The sequence below is a fragment of the Lycorma delicatula genome, chromosome 3 (genome assembly GCF_047948215.1).
Source record: "Lycorma delicatula isolate Av1 chromosome 3, ASM4794821v1, whole genome shotgun sequence".
Lineage (NCBI taxonomy): Eukaryota > Metazoa > Arthropoda > Insecta > Hemiptera > Fulgoridae > Lycorma > Lycorma delicatula.
The window spans coordinates 46,207,146-46,219,441 of record NC_134457.1 but is presented as its reverse complement, the minus strand read 5'-3'; the positions used below and the strand labels follow the sequence as shown (position 1 = coordinate 46,219,441).

General features: G+C 32.7%; 1 protein-coding gene across 1 annotated transcript in view; it reads left to right on the top strand.

Moving 5' to 3' along the window:
* Nak (Numb-associated kinase) overlaps positions 1–12,296 on the top strand; it is a 150,304-nt gene that overhangs the window by 127,568 nt on the left and 10,440 nt on the right. Inside the window, exon 14 of the mRNA XM_075359740.1 lies at positions 9,120–9,371. Coding sequence (XP_075215855.1) covers positions 9,120–9,371 — 252 coding nt within the window. The remainder of the gene's footprint in view (positions 1–9,119; positions 9,372–12,296) is intronic.

Sequence of the window (12,296 nt, the reverse complement as noted above, 5' to 3'; positions counted from 1 at the left end):
AAATTATTAATTAACTCTTATTAGTTAATTGTCCGTAACTTTCTAATCTGTTCCTTAACAACAAAAAAATCTGCTCCTTATTTAAATACATATTTCATTATACATGAGGGTCTTCATCAGCAATTAAAGAGGCCAATAACTGCAAAAATATTACTCTTTATTCATTGACAATGAAGCTAATATTATTTCTCAACAAAAAACCATTGGTCCCACCTTTCTATTTTTGGTTCATATTTTGGAATAGGAAAAGTTTGTTACCAACTTTCTTATGCCAGTAATAAAGAATTGTTCACTGTGAGCTATTCTTGACCTACTTTTTCTTACTGAACTCAATGCCACATAAAATCCTGAGAGGACCAACAAAAAAAAAATGATGATGCGGCCTCCTGACCCAACTTTTTCCTATCTCTTTTGTGAGTATTGCAACAGGCATTGTCAATGACAAGATCTATGCCTTGTGAAAGAGAACCTTTTCACTTTATTTTCTAGCATGTCACTTTGTTTATGTGTGTAGCACACACAGTCAGTTGTTGATTGTTCATTGTTAGGCTAAATAATTATATCTTTAAAGCCCCAAAACAAAGTTAGCATCATTCTGCCAGCTGACGCGTAAGAAAACTAGGAAATTATTCAATAACTCTGATGTTTGAGTACTGGCTCAAAAGAATGAATCCCAAGTTTCCTCAACTTTAACCACTGTTTAAAGTTCTGTACAAATGTAATTTAAGGTCTCTTGGTGATTTTGAGTTGATAGTCTTAGATTGTATTATCACAACATGTTTTAGGATAATGCAGTTTATCATGGATAATGGAATGGACAGTGCCAATGCTCGCCCTAAACATTTCAGCAATTTACCAACTCTTTATGAGTGTCATTATGAATAAGATTATTAATTTGATTTTGAAAAGCGTTAATTGAAACTTAACACTGATTTCCAATGAAATCAGTGACAGTAATGCCAGATTTAAAATGTTCGTTCAACATATAAAAATTTGCACAATTAATACAATTTTTATCATACTGTTTTAATGTTATCATGAATTTTCGGTTTTACATCTTCAGAAAATAAAAATATTATCAAAGCACGCTGTTCTTCCATGGTACATGTTTCAACTGGAACCAACATTTTGAAATAACAAAAGTGGTTATAAAAATGGAAAACATTTTTGAAGAGCTAGTATTTTCTATACCTGGGGGCCAGCTTGAGTGTCACAGTTTCAGTTTACTGTACTTGACAGTATTTCTCCTGTTGCTTTTTGCCTCTAATTATTGAATGATCTTTGTAAATATGCCTTTATAGGTATAAAGAAACTCCTACTTATGTTCTAAAAAATAATAATATGAGTAAGACTAATATTCTAATATCTTAAATATTTTGTTAATTAATAATCAAGTTAAAAGAGACAGATATGTTTCCTTGTGATTAAAGAGAATGAAAAATTCCACTGCTGAAAGTTATATGTAGATTAATTCTCTTGTAATCTAAAGTTTGTACAATATTACACAAACAATAAGATAAAAAATATTTTTTTCACCAAGAAAGGGATGATTCCCCCTGTATTAAATGAAAGTTTTATCACTTTCCTTTTTTTAAATTATGTTTTCAATGTGGATGTAGTAAATAATTTCTATTTGATGACTGATCAGTTACACATTTCTGCTTTTATTGAATTTGTATTTGGTGCTAGTTTAGAAATGAATACATAGTTTTCTCAAGCATAATTGCAGAGTTAGATAGTAATGTAAAAATCTATTATAATTATATCTGAGGCAGTGAAAAATATAAACAATAAATAACTGATTTATCTTATTTGAGTTTATTTACTTTTTCAAGTATCATGTAACTTTTCAAGTAGTCACTATGATCAACTTAGCCAAGTCATTGTTTGTTTATGTTAAGGTGTTATGAGAATTAAGGAAATAAGATTTTCCTTTTTTTAATTATAAATATTGCAGATAAAACAATAAATTAACTTTTTGCGCGTTTTTGCACTTTTTTTTACGCTTGGAACAATTTTATTGATTATCTAACCAAATTTCTAAAATACAATTTTTTGTGATTATGTTTGGTACTGAAAATATGTATGTAAATTTAAGGTTTAAAATTTGGTGGGAAGTGTGCCAAAGCAAAGGAAAAATCTTCAATTGTTTGCTTACTAAACAAGCTGTTTGCATCTTTCTGCTAAGCTATTTCATTACCGTCTGTCAATTTTAAGAATCCATAAATTAAATAAACTTAAGAGTAATCAAAGTGATTACTCTTATTGGTGTTGGTTTTTCTTTTTAAAGGCAAAAAACGCTTTCGCGTTATCATTGCCCGGATCAAACATAATGTGATCGGTACATGTTTCAATACATCAATATGTTGCCAGTAAGATAAGCTATTTTTGTAAATAATAAATAAATCCGTAATCCTCATAGCAGTTATAATACACAAGTCACACACAAAAGCACATTTCTGAGAAAAAAATGATCATATAAACCAACATATAAATAAAACATTTTACATTGTATAAACGTCGTTCAAATTGTGTAATAAAACTGATTCACTTGTGAATATAAAAAAAAATAACCGACTTAGATGCCATATAAAATGATTTTGTAACAGCATTTTAAAACTGACGCCGTACATAACCAGTTCCAAGGCTACATGATCTGAAAAGGTTAAGGGTGCTTAGATATCAAAGAAGTAGTGAGAAGGTGCTGGTAGAGTAGGAAATTGTTTTGAATAGCTGTTTCCAATGACACTAATTGGTCAGTGGAAGATTATCCTTGTTGGAGACTACACTGTTCTGGAGATAAAAGGCCATTTCTCTCCAAATACCATGTAAATCTGTAGTTCACATTCTTTCTATTATTTTGCATAAAATGCTTGTCAAGGAGATAGGGCGGTAGCTTGAGGGGCTTGCTTTGTCTTTACCAGGTTTAAGTACTGGTACGACAATGGCTTCTGACCAGAATGAAGGGAAGATTTGGGAGGAGAATACACTATTATAAATACACAATATGTTGTAGTACTGAATTAGGAAGGTGTGAGAGCATGCTGAAATGAATGTTGTCAGGTCGAGGGGAGGTATCATGTGAGTTTTTAAGTACGTGTGACAACTCATTGTATGAAAATGAGCAATGATGTAGCACTGGCAAAAGACACATCTGGTTTAACCAAGTTCTGTGAGTTAATTATCTCTTTGTATTCTCTGTGTGCAGCTGGAAAAGGTAGCTTCTGCTTGGTAGTGATTCTGAGAATTGCCTTTTCTTCTTTAAAAGTTGGGCATTCTTGTGAGCGGGCTGTATGTGAACCACTGCAGTTCGCACAGTTTTCATCTTCTTGGCAGTTAGTGTCTTTGTGGCCTTCCTTAGCACATTAAGCACAGATCTCTGTTTTCGAGCAAGATGTAGTGTGACCATATCCTTGGCATCTGAAACATCTCCGTGGGTTGGGTATGATTGTACCCAAACCGACAGGTTTATAATAATGGTACCTGAATAATAATAATAATAATACATAAAAATAAACCGAGTACATAATATGTAATACATAATACATAAAAATAAACTGAATACATAGTAATAAACCTGAATAAATTATCAGGTTTTTCTGCCTAATACCAGTGGCCAATCAAAGAAACTATAAACTATTAATACCTACAAAGATATTCTAAGAGAGAAGTTTATATTCTGAGATAGTGATTTTGTTTCAGAAGTATTATGAAAATATACTTATGAAGTAGGTATTTCAACAGTTAGAAAAGGAATTGAACATTTGTAAGAAGTAACATTAAATTTCAAAATTGGTTTCTCAAAAAAAACTGTCCAACATTAGTCATCATTTTAAACAATAATTTTTAAATCTTGTAATTGTATGTGATTTCTCATTTAAGATGTATATAATTATGGTTATTATTGTGACCTATACAGCAGAATTGTAGCACCTTTGTCATTCATATAGAAAATTCAAATTCCCATCAGGCTTGGTTTTTTCATACGTTACAAAAATTTCATATCTTATTCCCATGCGTAAGCCTTGAGCCTTGAGCTTGGTGAATTAATCATTTAACAAAAATAAAATAATAGTGTATAAGAAAAAAGCTGGTCGCATAACTTTACCAGCTTTGTCCGTGACAGATTTTTATTTCAAATGAAGTGTGTGTAGGATTTCTAATGTTAATATAATCTTTTTTAAATTACTGTTATAATTATTTTAAATCTATCAAATCAAAATACAAAATTGAGAACAATTTTGGATACCGGTTTTAGAAAACAACTTCAAAATTAATTTTTTGGAAAATGTTTCTAAATGTGATATTTTACTTGGTGATAATGGGTGCTGAATGTAGCGATGTTTACCTTGTGTAATTTTTGTTTCGGCCTTGATTTCAAAGGATGCACAAAATACTTTAAGCCAAAAATACAAACACTGATTTCTCAGGAACAACAAAATGAAATTGAATCGGTTATTTTTTCAATCGCAGAATAAATGAATGCAACTCTTCTTTAGGAATAATCAGGAGCGATGATCTAATTGTTTTTCCTTTATGGATGATTGTTTAGCCTTAGCTAAATGGTTTAATTTAAAATCTCTTTAATGACATTAGGAGAAAATATGAAATCAGGCACCCCGTTACCAGCTTGTCTACAGCCCCCTACAACATAAGTAAAATCTCTTGTACAGAAATACTTTGGGCTAATTTGATGCATAATGGTTTGACTGGTTTAGAAATATTAAGTAAAATTAAAAAAAAAAAACAATATTTTAGGTATGACTGTACCCTATTGTTGGATGAGACCAAAAGTAAAACAAATATTTTTTCTAAGTTTTAAGAGTTTTTAAAATTGTTTAGGGTAATTGGTTATCCCTTTTGTAGATATATAACAAAACTAAAACAATTAATCTAATTATATTTTCACCCCTGTATGATTGATTTAAATTTGTCTTGTCGCAGATGAATAATCTGATCCATTTTTCATACAGGTCACTGCAAACAAGACATGTGCAGTACTTACTGCATTGCAATTTACTTTGTGTTTTCTTTCAAAATAGTGATATTGTTTTTAAGTACCTGTTTTTTCAGTTTACTTGAGTTTAATATTTTTTTTACTGTTAAAAACATTTTTGTTTATGTAGTGCAGAATATATTGGTAGTGAAAAAGTAATTGTGCAAGTGCAAAGTCATCATACGATATTAAATGTGAGTATTATAAAAATCATAATAAAGTACTATTGTGTCAGATTGGGGGAAAAAGTAATTTGTAACCCTTAGGAAACAAAAACTGGTGAAGTTATGCAATTATAACAGCTGGATAAGCATAAAGATTAGATTAAGAAGTATAGGCATCTTCTGGTACGTCACTGTACTTTCCAAATTATACTTTACCACCTCAGCAGTCTTTGTTAAATTCAACTTCAAATCTACTCAAAAGAGTGACTGTTAATGAGAAATTTCTATAGGCCATCTTTTTTTTTGTAATGTATAAGTTAATATTTTTTAATTTAAACATATATTTAATATTTGGTATTATAATTTATATTCAATTTATTATTTGTTAACTGGTTTTATACTGGTTGTACAGCTTTTTTTTGGTGTTTTACTTACCTTCAATTAATACTTTTTCTTCTATACTTGTGTCTTCCTGTGTAACAGTATTTGATTTTTGCATCTTGAATAACTGAGAGGAAGTGATTGAAAGATTTAATTGAGATTCGACAGTACTAAACAAAACTTTTCTGGTTACTTGCTTGCTTGTAATGCACATAAAAAAAAAAGTTTCTCTGTTATATTTAAATAATAATAGGTGTATCCATCCTGTAGACTTTCTTTTGCAGCATAATCTGTATCAGCAACATAAAAAGACCTGCTTTTTTGGATGTAATATTTAATATTATTACTACATTAATAGTGATTGTGATTGAACTGTTTCTGAAAAGCAGTTTGGTCTTTGGCTGACTGTTAATTAGAAGAAATATTATGTTTATATATACAGTAATTACTGCATGTGTAACCACACACAAAATATAGGTGCACTAATCAGCATGAAAATCCATTAGGACTATTTGAAGTGGAAGTGTTGGTCATCTTCCATATTCTAATGTCCTTCATTGAATCTTTTGTGCTTTAAGACACCTGGGCACAAGATTGCAGGGTCATCGTACACATGTAAGCATTTGAAAGTATTTCATTGGTATTTTGATCAGTTTTATTAAAAACCTCAAATTGACTCATTGCTCGACTTTTAAACTTAACATTATTCCTCTACAACCACACTACAAGATAACTCAAAATCATCTGATTGGCTAAGAGTGTTAATATTTTTGTCATGTCTATTCAGATACATGTCAAAGAGCTCACTGTTTTCTCACACATTCTCTTATTTAATAGACACATCTTATTTGCTGTCTTAAGAAGAAAAATGTTTTATCCTAAATAGAATGCATACAGTGTCAAATTAGCTACCAAATACTATTTGGTATTTCAAGCAATATATATATGTTCTTTAATTTTAAAGAAATATGTATTAAAATTTCTACAAATTATTTTATTAATTATTCAAAAGTCAGAAGAACTAATGTTTTAAAAATGTTAAGAAATAAGGTTATGAAATTTAAAATAATTTTAAGTCTTATCTTTCAAATGTTCCTCATCTAAACTGTCATACTGAAAGTAGATATGTAAATTATTTTTTGAAACTGTATTATGTGATTGTAAATTATATTTTTTTATAATTATATTTTTTTATGAATCATTTTAAGTGCACTACCATTAGGATCTCATAAACCAGAAAAGCTGTAAAAACCTTTAAAAGGGGAGCTTTTCCCAATTTTTGAGAGCATTAAAATACCCTGTTGGCATGTTTGAAATCTCTACCATTTTTTCAATTCGGTGGCCAACTTCATTTATTAAAATGGAAATCCACAATTTTTATAATATTTTCTGATACACAGTTTTAAGATGTTTTTTATTCTTGAACATTTTCTGCTAAACAAACTGTTCAGAAGAAACACCTTATCTCCAGTTATACCTGTTGTCAGTGTCTTCCCTCTAATTTGAATTTACAAACACAGTGTTGCAATTCATTTTATATTGCTTCAATGGAGTTGTATTTTAGTAATATTTCATTATTTTCATTAAACTTTATAAACTACACTTTTTTCATCTTAACAGTTTTATAACGCTGGTCAGAATTCGAAACTAAGCTTATTATTCTAGTAAATAAATAAAAAAACAACCACCAACAAAATAGTTATGCTTTTCTTTAATTTATGAAAATAAAATTAATTTAATGTAATTGACAAATTGTCAAATTTGGATTTAGGTTTAACTTGTAGGGTATATATTGTCAATTGGTACTGCTCATGGTAATATGTAGCTTCTGAATGCTTGTGTTTAGGAGAAAAATGTTCAAGAATAAAGATGTATTAGATTTATATGGTGTATCCAATAATGTTATAAAGGTTGGGGATTCCATTAAAAACGGCTACCATATTGGAAAATGGTGAAGATTTCAAACATGCAGATAGATATATTTTAAATGCACACAAAAATTGAGGGAAAGTTCCCCACTTAAATCAGTTGAATCCTCTGAATATCCATTTGAAGCAATTCAAAAATATGCCGAGTATTTTTTGTAAAAAAATTTAGTTCACCTAATTTGTGATTGCTAGATCTATAAAAAAGCTAAACAATAAAAAAGGATCAACTTTGTAATGATTCTTTTTTAATGATTAGGTATAGAACGTTTATAGATAAATTGGATCACGGTAGATTGGATACGTTTTTATTATTAAAAATAATAATAATGTTGTTAACAGTTGCTGTTTGTCATCAGCATTCTGTTATCAGACACTGATTAATACCATCCTGGTCTGGTAATCCATGATTTTAACAAGCTAAAATTACACATGCTTCAAAAACAAGAACAGTAAGGTTTCATAAGACATCTAGGAACTTCCAAAACATCGTAAAAACCAATCTGTAATAATAATAAATATTTTCTAGTCTTTACTTTATGTTTTTGGCTACTGTTTCTCATTTAGTGTTTTCCTTTTACCTTAAAATTTACTACAAGTATTTTTTGTCATCAGAGATAAATAAATTAAAATAATTGTAAATATATATAATGCAGATTTAAAAATGATGAGTCTTCAATTCTCTTAAATACTTTAGATATCATTTAAATTTATTGGAATACTGAAATTATTAAAAATATTGTGTATTTATATAGTAATAATTAATTTTCCCTACCTTCTTCTTTGTTACATATTGATAGAGTTTTACCATTGATTCTACCAGTTTTTTATGTATGTTTCTCAGTTCATTGTTCTTAAACCATAGCTTAATCAATAAAGTAGTTAAAGCTATTTTTTTCTGAAAATCTTGGTTTGAAAGTCTTTACTTTTTATATTGATACTCAGTAAAGTTTGAATGTCGTAAATTCTAAGGCTATGGAAGTTACTTCATTATTGATAAAAAAACTTTACCAAGGTGCAAGATTTTCTTGGTAAAAATCCCATTTCCAACTACTGGAAACTTCTCTTGAAGGAGTGGAACCAATTCTTCTCTGGAGTAAATCTATGTATTTGTCATATGTCATCATCCCTTTTACTTTTACCAAAGGTATGCTGATCCGTATGAACTCATACAGACAGCACAACTTTTTTTTTTAGGTAGTTTGTTTAATGTGAGTAGATGAAGTAATCTTGTTTAGACTTATGCAAATAAATTTCAGATTCATTGTATGGCAATGATTTTTATCAGAAAAAAATTACCACTTCCATTGTTCAACTGCCCAGCCCTTAAAAGTTTTGATTCTATAGATATTTCTTATTGTTATTTCTTGCTATTATTGATGTAAACAATTGCTTTTTTATTGGCATAGATGCTCTCTGGCTAATATCCAAGAGGCATCTTTTAACAGTACTAATTTGAATTCTAGTCTATACCAGGTAACATTGTTTTCATTTTACTTCTCTTAATCAATAGATGATCCATTTGAGGTATGGTTTTTCTTTTGTGGCTTTTTAAAAAAAAAATTAAATTGTACAATACAAATGTAATAAAATTTATTTACTGATATTAAAATTTTTTTGTCAAATTCATATAGACCATGTTTTTACTTTTAGGCATTGATATCGGAATGGTAGAATATACAAAGGCTGATGATTGGAGGCACTATTTATCGAGTAATGGTTTTTGTATTAAGAAGAAAGAGACAGAAGATGATTGTGAAGGCAGTGTAACTGAAGTTCCATTAATTGATGGTAATGGCTCACCTCCATTTGTTAAAGCACCTCTTGAAGATCGATCCAAATATGAGAAGCTCACATACAATGTAGAAGATATTTCTTCTGATGAAAGTGATTTAAATAACTTTGGTAAGTGATTTTCTTTGCTTTTAGTATTTAGTGAATATATGATACCTTGGAAAAATAATTTTTATAGAATATTTTTCATATTCACAAATGATGTAATAAAATAAGAAAAAAGTATTAATTTGGTAAATCAATAAGTACAACATGTTTATATTAAATTCTAAGTTGCATTTTTTTGTTTGACTTAATACGAAAACAGTTTCATTTTAATTAATTCATGAACAATGACATATGTTATGTTAAAAATATTAAACTATTGATTGGTAAAAACAAGATAGATCAAAACTGTCTATAAGGTCATCTCTTAATAAATTATTATCAATTTCTTCTTTAATTCTCCTTTTTTTAGTATAATTTCAGTTAAAAAACCCTGAATTAAAAAATTCTTTACTTCCTTGTACAAAGTAAAGTAATTATTGTGATTGTAAAAAAATTCAGTTTTCAGATTTCAACGGAAATATCCATTTTAACCATCCCTGAATCCATTTTGACTAGTTTCAGTGTGATGTCTATAGGTACATATGTATTTTGCTTAACTCAAAAATAATTAGTCATAGGATGTTGAAATTTTGAATTTAGGACTGTTATAACATCTAGTTGTTCACCTCCCCTTTGATTGCAATTGACTGGAACAAAAGTGTCCAAAAAGCCCAAAATCCAACAAAATTGGGATTTTTTATTTTTTCTTAAGCGCAGTAATAAGCCCACACATACAATCGGTCACCGTAACCACAACAGGAAACACCCAAACAAACATGCACTCACCACAAAACAAAACACAAAAGTCACACAGACATCAAATTAAGCCAAACGATCAACAACTATACACACAAACACCAAACATGCCAACAGATCAAGGAACAACCAAAACACACATCATACAGAAAAAACTCACGAAACACAATAAAGCTACAAGTAACACCCAACAATACTGTCAAAACACAGTACTTACCATACAGAGACTATCTGTCTGCAATGTAACATCTCGATCCCCCCCCCCGAGGGGTGAAGATCCCACCTCGTAGCGTGTCCGGTCGCTACACCACCCCCTCCGTTCCTAGCCAGTAGTGGCTTTAACGGAGGACATCTTCTCGCCCTCAAACTGATTGTGCCACACAGCTTTCAGTCCAGGCCCCGCAGAGATGCCACCGATGCAGATGCCCCGAGGGACATCTACATCGGTAAAAATTCACGCCGAGATAGATTTACGTGTTTATGCCTTCAGAATGAAGACAACGGATACCTGCAGCTACCACGTCGCCCTCAAGAACTGAGCTAGGAAACCTAACCGCGGAAAGAAGACCCCGCGCCTAGATCCAACTATTAAAGAGCCACTTTCTGAATGTCTCAGATCCGTACTAACAGCCTCAACAATAAACTTTCCCACTAAAGTTTGTAGATCGAAATTTACACCTAGTTCCCTTAAGAACCCCGCTTAATACTCAAAATGAGTTCTATCTGACTCCGCTTCGGTCTGCCCGGGAGAGGAGAATTAACGCCTTCTTTGAAATATACCGCTGGCTACGCTCTGTAGCCGAAATGTCCACTGGTTTGATGCCAGCGATCACAGTTACTGCCTCTCGCGAGACAGTCCTGTAACCGCCGACAACCGCTAATAATAGAAAACGCTGGGCTCGTAACAGGATGTCCCTATAGCACTGAAACCGCAAACGATGAGCCCAGACGGGCGCAGCGTACAACAATATGGCCTCACAAACGCCTTTATAAAGAATACGCATGGTACGGTAATTCAACCCCCAATCGGGATGGATCACCCTACGGACGCCGAAGAAGCATCTATAGCCCTCTTCGCCACAAACTGGAGGTGCTCCTTGAAGAGAAGTCTCTCATCAAGGATAACACCCAGATACTTTTGAATTGTCACATACCTAATTGGAAGGCCGCCCATCACAACCCGCGGATGATGGGTTGCAGCGAGTGGGCTCTTCAAGAACATCATAGTGGTCTTCTCAGTGCTGAAGACCATCTTATGTTGAAGACTCCACAACCGCAATACCCTACATGCTTGTGTCGCCTTGAGCTCGATCTCGGCACGCGAGTTGCCCTCGACCAGCAGCAGCCCATCGTCGGCATAAGCCACGATACGACAGCCGCCGGGCATCCGCAACTGCATGAAAGAATCGAACTCGACGACCCAAACGAGTGGACCTAACACACTGCCCTGTGGACATCCTTTAGACACGGTCTTTCCTACTTCAGAACTGCCGTCACGAAGAACGACCGTTCTGTTGCTGAAATAACTCGAGAGAGTTCTAATTTCATCTCGCGTGCAACCACGCTTTTGCAGCTGTAACAAGGCTGAGGGCCACTACAAGTTGTTGAACGCCCCGGATATATCCAAGAAGACACCGAGTACATATTTGCACTCGCTGCCTGACGCCAAATTCATTACCCTAATTATCGCGTCCTCTGTGCCCTTGCCGGGACGGAACCCATACTGATCGTCCATCAGCATATGGTTAGAAGTTAACCTAGCATTTATGCGGAGGTACAGGACCTTCTCGAAAACTTTACCAACTACAGGCAAGAGCGCCAGAGGACGGTAGGAGGAGCTGACAGTGGGCTCCTTGTCGCCACCCTTGAAAAGCAGATTCAGAATTCCTCGTTTCCAGCACGCTGGGAAGTGCCCAGCAAACAGCAACCTATTATAGACCCTAGTCAACACACCTACAATGACAGGCAGGGTGCGAACAAGGAGTTCCACCGTGATACTATCATATCCGGGGGCCTTATTCCTAGCTAGGCTGCAGATCACTTGGCGGACCTCCGCTTCGGTGATCTCAGCCGATGCAACCTCAGAATTAAAACCAACAACTTCCTTTCGGACTCGCCGATGATACGAGGTCTCACCAGCCTCAGTATCATCTGGAAGAAGATCGTCCATTAGATGAGTTAGGACCCGATCTT